Source organism: Sinocyclocheilus rhinocerous, unplaced genomic scaffold (assembly GCF_001515625.1).
Source record: "Sinocyclocheilus rhinocerous isolate Xijiao unplaced genomic scaffold, SAMN03320098_v1.1 scaffold3862, whole genome shotgun sequence".
In the NCBI taxonomy this organism is placed as follows: domain Eukaryota; kingdom Metazoa; phylum Chordata; class Actinopteri; order Cypriniformes; family Cyprinidae; genus Sinocyclocheilus; species Sinocyclocheilus rhinocerous.
In genome coordinates this window covers 300,134-312,421 of record NW_015652266.1, presented here as the reverse complement: position 1 = coordinate 312,421, position 12,288 = coordinate 300,134, and the positions used below count along the sequence as shown (strand labels likewise).

The 12,288-nt window shown below is 37.3% G+C and overlaps 1 protein-coding gene across 1 annotated transcript; it reads right to left on the bottom strand.

Annotated features, from left to right (window-relative positions):
- Positions 1-4,079: 4,079 nt before the first annotated feature.
- On the bottom strand, positions 4,080-9,679 carry LOC107714229 (gastrula zinc finger protein XlCGF8.2DB-like). Its single transcript, XM_016520030.1, has 4 exons — positions 9,623-9,679; positions 7,835-7,905; positions 5,687-5,694; positions 4,080-5,294 (listed from the first exon to the last, which is right to left on the bottom strand). The coding sequence occupies exons 1-4, from the start codon at positions 9,677-9,679 to the stop codon at positions 4,486-4,488; spliced, it is 945 nt and encodes a 314-aa protein (XP_016375516.1). The 3' UTR covers positions 4,080-4,485.
- Positions 9,680-12,288: the final 2,609 nt, after the last annotated feature.

Below are 12,288 nucleotides of genomic sequence, written 5' to 3'. Positions count from 1 at the left end.
GCGTTCATGTGCGTTCAACTCGTAAATACGATCTATCCGACATGACTTGAACACACCATGAGATGCACCAAAAATAACCTTATATAATTCCTGCACTACATGGTTGAGTACATAGTGTATGAGTGCATCATTTGGGATGCAGCACCTGTGTTTTACATGTGGGCGTTGCAGAAGATCACGTGTTCAGGCTGCGTGCATTGCGTATGGTCACATGACCCATCAAAGGCAAGTAAACATTTGTAAAATTGAAACAGTTTAAAAATATTAAAAGCACACACCTTTTGTCAGCCGAATCACAGACGCAGGAGGCGGCGCAGCCTTATGACGTCATAACGCCACACCAAAATAAAAGTATTGTCTACACGCTAAAATAATATAATTTTACATTAGAAAACAAATATGTGACCCTGGACCACAAAACCAGTCATAAGTAGCACGGGACATATTTGTAGCAATAGCTGTAAATAGTGTATTTAAGCAACAGTATAATTACATTTAACCACAATATTTAAATGCATCTTCTATATACCTATAGTGTTTTTACATAATACAATAAAATAGCAAATGAGTTTGACAGCCGATGTTGACCATGCAACAGTATAATTACATTTAACCACAATATTTAAATGTCAACTTTTACATTTCAATTAATGTAAGTTGGTATAGTGCTAGCGTTCTCCTGCAATGCATCTTCTATATACCTATAGTGTTTTTACATAATACAATAAAATAGCAAATGAGTTTGACAGCCGATGTTGACCATGGTTTCTTCATAAGCAGTACGGCCTACCTGCTTTGACATTGATCAAATCAGGCAAAAGTCTTGTGTAAGGTACCAGCTTACTTATCTAGAAATGCATCTAATAATGTGTAGTTTCTAAAGGTGCATTAAAACTATACAGTCTTTTGGCTGATGATTGATTTGAGTCTCTTAACTGTACCCTCAATTTAAAGACGTACTCAAGAGACAAACTCACATTTGGGATCATTATAAACAGTTATTGCAAATTAAATTTACATGGTGTGTGCATGTGACCAAAGATAGCCTACGATACAGCATGATCATCGCACAGTGCGTTTGCGGTTACGATCCACGTTTACTGACCAACCAATAAAAATGCGACATGGCGCTAAAACATAAAACTGCTTACCTCAGACATATAAATATAGACTTGTAAAATCAACAGTCATTCAAAAACACACTGCACACCACTTACCTCAATCACTGGGCACCTCCAAATTTAGTTTGTCCCTGTTTTAAAGTATTAGTACAAATTAATGCTTGTAATTATTTATATACATATATTAATCCAAACTAAAAAAAAACTGAAAGCAGAATTTCTAAGACTGTGTTCAAATTAAAAGAGATGCATTTTGAAAAGATTTCCATTTCAAGCATGTAATAAAAATTCATAAAAAATATTGAGCAAATAAATCTAGTTTAATTCTGTCAGGTTTGCACTGTCCAACTGAGGTGATTCAATAACTCGGTCAAAAAACATTTGTCACTACCTACTGACATAAAGATGTAATCAGCAGAAGTGGTCACTTAACGCATTAGTGAATTAATTAGAACAATCCTTTTTGATGAACAAATTCAAAAAAGTCAGTGGGATGCATCTCTTTTTCAGCTGTCCAGTCATCGGAAGGCTGTCGGAGCTGAAAATATGCAGAGGAAGATAAAAAGTTCACTGTTTTCAGCATTTAAGTTCTGACGTTCTCATACAAATGTAAGCGTATGAATTTATTTTATTTCTTTATTTTACAGTTAATATATTTAGAGTAAAAATACCTCTTTCTTTGTATTACATTCTTCTACAAATGTGAAAAATACCATTATATGTATACAATGTTTTAATAAAGTTTAATTATACATTCCTATATTAAATTTTTTTTATTGAAGGAACAATAGCAACATTACAATAAAACAATGAACATTACATTTTCCTTCTTTGCATTTTGCTGTAACAACCCCTTCCCCCCCAAGTCCCAAACATCCCAGGGCAGCTAGACCTAATTCCCCAACTGAGGATGGTCGCAGATAGAACACAACAAAAAACGTCCAAAGTATGCGAAATAACAACAAAAATCGTCATATAGAATCTAGACGTAGCCCCTTTTTTTAAAACAAGTTCAAAAGCAGATCGTGTCATCATATTCAGTACTTTATCCAGCTAATTAAAGAGCAAGAAAAAAACACAGAGCTTAGTATATGATTATAATCATAGGATATAGAACTGCCAAAGTCTTCTGCTTCTTACCCAAAGAGGCGAAAGGAAAGTTCTTACACATTATTCTTCATCCCAATGAGAACGATAGAACTCGTTGGATTCCTCTGGCGTGTCAAAGTAGTATGTTTTCCCTTCGTAAGTAACGTGGAGCCTTGCGGGGTACAACAGACCGAATCTGACTCCCTTCCCATAGAGCCGGGGCTTCACTTCTTTAAACGCCGCTCGCTTTTTTCCCAGGTCACTGTCCACCGCTCTCATATTAGTCTCAGCCTCGGACGTCACGCCCACGGAACGTTGGCTTAACGTCTGATGCATACGGCACACAAAAGTGGAAACACTTCAGGAGTTTCGAAGTCGTCATCGGATTGGTTGAATTATACAGGTTTTCGGGGAGACGTGTGTGTCGCGTTTTTTAACGTTCCGCCTGGAAACAAAGATGCCGTGGCGCCAAACCCTTACGAAAGAAGAAAGCCGTCGTGTCTACAACTGTGATGACGAGCGCTTATCAGGATCAACTAAACGCTGGATTTTCAAAAGTATGTGAAATATTAAAAGGTTGTGGCATAGAATCTTTAAAATACGTCCAAGAGTTTTACACACCGGTCTGTTATTGTGGCGACATTTCCACGCCCCGAAACGTGACGCTGAAACAAAACAAACTGTGATTGGTTGTTTGACATGTTGGTCAAACGGCCTCATGGGCGGGCCTTGGCCAATGAAAGCTGCCATGGATTCCAGACCTTCAGCCGTCAGTCTGAAGGTCTGGCTACGCGAGACTACTCTCATATTAGATCTTCGTGAGTGATTTTCGAGGTCATCCAGCTTTTCCTTCAGCGACACGTTCTCTCTTCGTAGCGCATCCATCGTAGCCTCAACATTCGCCAGCCTGTCACTTTAATCATTTGGGCCATCTTCAACTTCGCGAAGGCTTTCATCGTGAGCTTCGTAATAATATGATTTCACTTGTTCCAAAGTTGCGTTCACAGGTGACAATGCGCCAGCCAATTCTGTTTTTAAAAGTGAGTGAACTACTTAGATCAGCACTTCTTTCTGACATGACACGAGTTTTTCGAGATCCTCAGGTTATGCTTAACCCGGAAGTCCTGCATTTTTTAATCTTCAAAGTTTGCGCCGGCAGGTGATTTGAATGGATTAATTTACTGTAAATTTTAAAAAGAAAGATTTTTAGTTTAAAGCTAGCACTAGAAATGTTATAATTAAGGATTCCTTATGATTAAATGGATTATATATTATTTTAACTTTTCATCAAACAGAGAACTTGGGGCCACCACCCCCACATGACTAAATCTTAACATCTGTTATATATTCAGAAGCACACGACTAATTTATAATCTATTGACATTGTTGTTTTGTCATCCAATTTATGGAATAACATGAACAGACATGTCACCAAGTGTTTTTGAGGCCCAACACGTGTGGTGTCACAGCGTAACGACCCTGGAATAACATCTACAGAGTTACAACACATTTTGAAGATAAGCATAACTTTAAGCATAAATACACTGAACAAAATTATAAACGCAACACTTTTGTTTTTGCCCCCATTTTTCATGAGCTGAACTCAAAGAGTAATATACATTGTACAAATAAATTGCAGTTTAGTTGTTTCAAATGAACTTTTTAAGTTGTAATAACTTGCATTTTCTGAGTTTAATTCAACTTAACATTTTAAGGCACATTTTAACACTTCCCTTTGTTTTTATTAAAGTACACATGGCAAGTGTAAAAGGATTGCCTCTGCGTTGTGTTGTGTAGAAACGGCAATGGACACCAGTCTCGTGTTTGTGTAGACATTTATTCTGTCAACAACACATTCAACAGTGGTGATCAGTTTCGGCAATCACACGTGCATGTTCTATAATGAAGGTGAACATCAAACTTGATTTTACCACACATGTAACAGTGGCACGAACACAAATCATACAATATTCTTCTAAACACATTTCAATATTACGCCATTCACTCTCTCAACTGGCGTGAATCTAAATGACCCTACTGTAACCGGTTCATTAAACATCAAGATCTGGGCGGAGAGTGCAGGTAGAGTGTGATTAAAGGGCCATACACAAAAATAAGTATAGCAAGTGGAAGCACATTTTTGACCGGTTACACAAGCGCTGAGCACGACGTCCATCTCTCTCTCAGCACCAGTCAAAGCACAAAAGCATATCTGAATTTAGCAGTTAATCACACGACACACTGAACACGAATCACACCGGTGTGATCGTACACGTTACAGAGCTACTTTACGTTCGAAACTCTGATCACATGTTAACGGCTTCTCTTCAGTGTGAATCTTCATGTGTTTCCTAAGGTTTCCTTTTTTAGTGAAACCCTTTCCACATTGTTGGCAGGTGAAAGGTTTCTCTCTGGTATGAATCCTCATGTGGCCATCAAGTCTATATTTATGTGTAAAACTCCTTGGACATTGAGAACATATGAAAGGTTTCTCTCCACTGTGAATTTTCAGGTGGGTTTTAAGGTTTGATTTCCGAATGAAGCTCTTTCCACACAGTTTGCAGGTGAAAGGCTTCTCTCCAGTGTGAATCCTCATGTGGTCAACGAGGTGTCGTTTATCTGTGAAACTCTTTTCACATTGAGCGCATGCGTAAGGCTTCTTCTCTCCAGTGTGAATTATTGTGTGTTTTTTAAGATTTGCTTTTTGAGTGAAACTCTTCCCGCACTGTTGGCAGGTGAAAGGCTTTTCTCCGGTGTGAATTCTCATGTGAAGATTAAGGTTTCCTTTTTCAGTAAAACTCTTTCCACACTGTTGACAGACAAATGGTTTCTTTCCAGTGTGAATCCTCATGTGGTAATTAAGGTTTGATTTTCGAATGAAACTCTTCCCACACTGTTGGCAGGTGAAAGGTTTCTCTCCAGTGTGAGTTCTTATGTGGACTTCAAGGAATCCCTTTCTGGTGAAACTTTTCCCGCACTGTTGGCAGGTGAAATAACTTCTATTTGCTGTCTTTTGAGCTCTTTTTTCTGATTTCTCATGCTGAACACTGAGGTTTTGACTCTCCTCTTTCAGTGTCGTCAGGTCTAATGCAAAAAAAGACAAATCCAGATTAACACCATTTTAATGGCACAAAGAACAAACATCAAAACCAACAACATGTAGATCTTATACGCACTGAGCTATTAAAGGAGGTGTTAAATGTAATCTCAAAACCTCTTCCCATTATTCGAAGTGATGGTGATAATAAAAAAGAGCAATTGTATAGTTGTGTATGTTTAAATGCTGATTTTCGAGGTAATGGGTCATGTGATCTCAACATATCTGTCCACATGAGGCAACCCATTCCATGTCAAATAAAACTACTGTAATTACAAAACTCTTATGACATTCTTCAAAAATATCATTCATTTCTGTAGAGCTGGACATTTTAATAAGGATCAAATGAGTGAGTTCAGCTTTGAGAATAAAAACCAACCTGTTTGTTCCTCAGTATCTTCATGTTTGGCTCTGAATGCTTCTTCAATCTTCATGTCTTCACTCTCCTCTTTAATAAACGCCATCTTTATAATCGTGTCACGTGGATCTGTTAGAGATGAATCAAAGATTCCTCAAGTTATCAATAACACAGATCTTCTGGCTTATAAAAGCAAGTGTGAAATGCTCTAAATTCACTACAGAGCATTTGTGATATTTCCAGTTAAGAATGAAGTCAAGTATCTTTATATAAACTTTTTTTTTTTTTTTTCATAAGAAAGAAATATGGTTCACTGATGTAAAGCATGTTCGGTTTCATCAACCAGCAAAACATACTCAGGTGTTACTCCTCATCTAACATTGTTAGGAGTGAATGATGTTCAGTTTCTAAATATAAGATGCTTTAAGCAGTTTATAAGAAACACATAAACTGTAGAAGTATATCCTTCACAGGGTATTAAAAAGTACACATAAATTAGATTATATAAGTGAAGTTATAGTTTTGAGACAAAATACCTGTAATATCCAGTTACGGCTGTAGGAAACTCAGAAGTGACTCTTCATCAGGTTCTTGATTGAGATGGTACTGTGTGTCACGCTGCAGTCATCAAGACTGACTAAAGCACTGAATCACTGTAGTTTTATACTGATTTCAGGAGGCTGTCATCAGAAGATTAAGGATGCAAAGGATGTAAGCAGTTACAGGAATTTACCCAGATTTTCAGCAACTCTAATCCAATCAGCATAACTATAACACTCATTATCACAGAGATCAGGGAAGGTCACACCTACAGACATCACATTCACACTTAACTCAGGTACTGATTAGCATGAACAATGACCATCAATTAAAGTAATGGGGCAGAAGCAGCAAGAGACAATAAAGACAAAAGGTGACAGACTCACCTACAATGATTTTACATCTGTATTCACACACACCTAAAACAAAAGAGATGCCATTTATCTTTCTGCTGACTTTCTAGTGCTGAGTTCACACTGCACGATTTTCAAAGTCGTCGGATCGCCGTTGTTTTCACACTGCACGACTCTCTGGGGTAGCATTCACATTGCACGATGGATCAGCAGCAGGACGTTACACACTGCATGACTTTACAATAGGAAGAATCGCAGACAGCTCTGTCTGGTCCGTAAACTATATTTCATATAACTCCTCCCTGAACTTCCCGCTGCCCTTTATCTTGCTCTTCCATTGGCTGTAGGTCATCGCCGATGTAGTTTTCAGTCAGAACTCATTTCACACAACAGGATTTTGAATCACTGACAGGTCCAGATATTTAGCATGCCAAATATTTCACGGGCGTCGGCGATGCTTTCAGATCGCGTCTTTAATAATAATTCACTCTGTGTGATAGTCACTGGCGTGAACGAGCAACGATTTGCATTTGCCGGCGATTTTGCAAAACCTAAAAAAACCTTGCTAAAATCGTGCAGTGTGAACTCGGCTTTAGGCTAAGATTGAATTTTGACCAAAATAATTGTCTTAATTGATGTGCATTTGTAAGAAAGTAAAACACTTATTATTAGTACGCATTTTGTATAATACAAATATAAATATGATTAAATAATCACTGCATGAAGAGGGTCATCTATCTGCCCACGGTAAACTCCCATGCAGTTTCAGGTTTGATGGATATATGTGGAAAAATCCTGAGCCAGATTACACAGAAAAGTACATTTCCAGAAATACCCGGATACTTGGGGTACACGGACATATACAGGAATCTGAAATTTCACGGATATAAACGGCTGAAACACTGCTGGTTGTCAATGTTGCCAAGTCCGCGGTTTTCCCGTGGAATTGGGCTACTTTAACGCTGTTGCCGCAGGTTGTTTATCATGTCCGCGGGTTGAAGCGATCCCGAAAACGTAATATTGAGTCCCTGAAAATTTTTTACTGGGGGACCCCCTCTTGAAACGCAATTGGGCTAGTTTGGGCTATTTCTGAGTAGCAATTGGGCAGGTTTTGTTGTGAAAACCTGGCAGACCTTATGAGGACTGGTGATTGTCAGACCTTTCATATGTTAATAACCAGCAGACACGCCCCTTATTGCTGATTGGCTACAAGTTTGTTTTGCTATTCGCTATTTGCTATATCAGTTTTCTAAAGTGTTTTTGAAAAATCACATACCCTGCCTTTAAGGTGCTTGCTGTGTTCTCATGGAGAGACGGGGTGAGCCAGGGAAGTTGCTGGCTCACCCCCTGCAAAACAGCCTCAAAATAATATTATTGAACACAAATATAGCAAGCTTTATCATTTTTTAATCATTTAGAGAACGTGTATGACTTATAATTTGAAGGCATCCTCTCTCCCTAACTTCCTTCTTTTTTTTTTCAATATTATTTCACAGAAAACAAGACCTGGTTCTTTACTGATATAGGAAGAAAAGTGGTTTCTGTAGTAGTATCTCTACAAATAGTGAACAATGCCCCCAAAAACGTGTGTTATGACGTATATCTTTTCCTAGGCAATAACAGTGGAACTCTTATATAGCGCTTTTTCTAGGCACTCAAAGCGCTTTACATTGTCAGGGGGTATCTCCTCATCCACCACCAGTGTGCGGCATCCACTTGGATGATGGGACGGCAGCCATATTGCGCAAGAACGCCCACCTCACACCAGCTTATTGGTGGAGAGGAGACAGAGTGATGAAGCCAGTCAGCAGATGGTCAGAGGCCAATGGGCAAATTTGGTATCTTATAGGTATTGTTAACCAAAACTAGCAACGAGTATTAGCATATGAATAACACCCCACCCCTGGCTGCAAAGACGTTTGTGTTTGCACTGATCTCCGGTCGGTCACACTTCTTGAGGACAGACTGCAGACTGAAACATTTGTAAGCTTGCACAGTTCTGAGAAGAATCCACTTCAACATCATACACAAACCAGGTAAGACTGGTTATCTATATTGTGTAAAACTAATATATTCAATGTCAAAATTATATTTATACTATATTTATCTAACTCTTCTTAAATAGGCTATTAGTGTGTAGTGAGTATTTTCAGTGGTTACATGACTGTTGTTTTGCAGGGGATGAGGTCAACAAAGACCAACACGGAAAGAGCATTGTGGAGGACAGAAATCGTGGAGCTCAATGTAAGATGAGGAAGATGTTGTTGATATGGATTCACACAAGAGCTACAGGGCCTCATTTATCAATCTAACGTAGAAACGAGCGCAGATCCGTGCGCACAAAACAACTTACGACAGAGTTCACGTGTGATTCATGAAACATTCGTATGCCGCCAATCTCATCTTACGAATGATCGCACGTTGATAATGTGGCGGCAGAAAACAATCGTCATTTGAATATCACGCCCCTAAAAACACCCTGGTTTAGAAGCCTCGCCCCTAGAGTTTACGACACGGAGAAACGAAACCCGGCCAAAAAGAGGTAGTAATATCATGAATGAGAAATTGATCTTACTCCAAAAACACCCGTTAACCTTGTAATTGCAAACCACAAGAATCCATTTTTGCCATATTTGTAACATTTGTTTGCATAACTATTATTCATTATGTAGCCTAAACATGGCTTTATACTTCACTCATGTTCTATTATCCGTGTAAAATCCTTCACATGCGCAAAAATGATGGTTTGGGAGCTGCACGCTGATTTTACAGCGGACATTTTAAAATAAACAGTGTAATTTTTATGTTTGGTTGACTGCATTTTAGTTTGATGATGAATGGCTGAAATGTCAGGTAACAGTAGAACTAATATTGTTTGTGTCTGCGTGAGGCGCCTGTGCGATCAGACGGATTAAAGGTGTCATAGAATGCAAAAATCACTTTTATAAGGTGTTTGAACACAGTTGTGTGGCCGCAGTGTGTGAAAACAACCAGCCTATAATGGTAAAAATCCACCCACTCATTGTTTTATAATCCCAATAAATCATAAACAGTCTCTCCTCACCAGCAGTTCCAGATTTCTCACTACTATGATGTCATACTCTGGGAAAGTCCCGCCCATTTGTGACGCTCTCTGCCCTATTAGCATATACACAGCCCTGAGTGAGAAGCAGCGGTCCGCCATTGCTGTTTTCTTGCTGTAGCTGCTGGAAATACAATGTCAGCGCCAAAGAGCCATTAAATGTGTCTATGTGGAGAATAATGCACTACAATTAGCTCTTTTTCTTTTTTTTTTAAGTGGCGTTTATCGTTTTTTTTTTGCAAATGAACTCTTTCATATATATATGTGTGTGTGTATATTTTTCAATCAATGCAGTAAATTTCAGTAAAACATTAAGCAAAAACACTTAAAATCAATTAAATGGAGACAGATTATTGCCACCTGGTGTAAAAGAAATAAAGAAAACCATCTGTAATGCCATGGTGTAGCCACTATATGCTTGCACAGCCTTATGCATTACCTAGTTCAGCCGTCTCCAACCCTGCTAATGGAGAACTACCGTTCTGCAGATTGATGCATTAGTGATGATTGATGAACACCTTCTGTTAACAAGCAGAATCACTGCAGAAAAGAGGAACAACAAGAAGAGAAAAAAGAGAAGAGACAAGCAGAAGCACAACAACTACAGTCACACAGCCTTAGATGAGATCAACTGAAATAAAAGAAGACATTAAATCTTACAAGATCTCAGCAAAGGATGATTAAACAGCTCCAAAAACAGCATTACCATCTTCACTTATTACAAAAACAGTTTAGTACATCTATCTAAAGAGATTTAGATTGAAGTCACCATTATGGTTGTTGGTGTTTCCTTTAGTTGAGCACTTGACTCTTAGCTTTTGTTCAGTTAATTATCTTTTATTAATCGCAATAGCACTTTACTAAAAGCACTTGTGTATTATTACAGAAATAGACTGAAGGAGAAACAGATCGCCCGAATCAGTTTTCTAAAGTGTTTTTGAAAAATCACTTACTCTGCCTTTAAGTTAAATGTTTTTGACTTTCAGTTGACTGTGATACATTGGATTAATCACTAATGACTCAAAGCAACGATAACACTCACACAAATCATATTCAAAATTATGAAGTCAACAAAATCAGCAAAAATAAAGGTAAATAGCAAGAATCAAAATAAAATAAAATCACTTAATTATCTCATCTGTAAAAATATCTAACTGTACCACTTCTTGTGTTGTACTTCACATTTCAACACGTTGGAAAGTGTGAATTAAACTGGATTTGTAGATTGTACCCCCAAAAATTGTTCTGTATTTTTCATGTTTCCTACGGTGGTCAATTTTGACCAAGAACAACACCAGTGTGACTATTTTTATTGTTTCTTTGTTAATATAGCAAGTGCTGCAAGAATCACCAAGCTTCATACCATTCTGATAAAAAATAAATAAAAACAAAACCCAAACAATAGCAGAATCTGAAATAATATTCCAACAGGAAACAAGAACCCCAATATTCATAGTCTGTGTGTCCTCTTTATACGAACAGCTATGAAAAAGTGACTTTTAGGAAAGAATGGAAATTGAAAGCATGTTAGTAGAATGATAATTCTTTTTCAAAACTGTATCAAACCAGTAAACTGTAAATCCTTTGTTTTAAGCATGCACTCACAACACAACAATGCTATTTGATTGAAATTCATTTGATAAGAGGACAATGAATGCTAATGATTTCAGATTTATTTCTAAGTTTCAAAAAGGTTTAATCGGTTATTAAATAAAGAGTGTTACCAAACCAGCACGCAAATGACTTGTTATAAAGTACAACGTAGCATTTATGAAAACTTATATTTTTTCATTGTTTTTTTTTTTTTTGTGGCTTTTAAATTTATCTCATGAAACAGCCCACTTTGCCATTTTTCATAATCCACCTGCTTCCCCTTTCATTCTGGGAAAAAGCATCAGCAATTACACTTGAACAGAGTTTGTAATGGTTTATCTCAGAAGAGTGAACAGAACTTCAGAGCAAAGTGCAAAAAAAAAAACAGCTGAAGAGAGGAATTTTTTTCTTGGTAAAACAATAAATTATATACCGTATTGACCCGAATATAAGACGATGTTTTTTTTCTTGGAAATACATCTGAAAAAACACGGTCGTCTTATATTCAGGGTCTAGACTTTGACATGTCAATAATACACCCACAACAATAGGTGGCGCCAAATACGCATAAAACGAGTGTGCCATGAAATACGTAATGTAATGCATGTTGTAAAGACAAAAAAAAAGAAAAAAAAGAAAAAGAATAATTGAAGACAAAATGTGTTTTACTGAGAAAAAAAAAGATTTGTTTTTTAAAAGGTACATCTGGAAAAAGGGGGGTATATCAGGGTCGTCTCATATTCGGGCCAATACGGTACTTACACTATATCTGACTACATTTATAAAAGTGATGAAGTGATCTTTGTATTATGTCGGTTTTTATTTAAATGCCCTAAATGCCTTAAATGTAAATGATACAGATCAGATTGAACAGAGTTATTCTAGTTGATAACAATAATTCTACCAAAGGTAATGACAACTATGACAATACAAACTATTTTAATGAACTTAAAAGTTTTTATTTTTTAAGGGCACAATTTTTTTTTATTAAAATATCCAAAAAACCACTAGAACAGTGTTATATATTTTGCTGACTTGTGTACTTACATTATCCC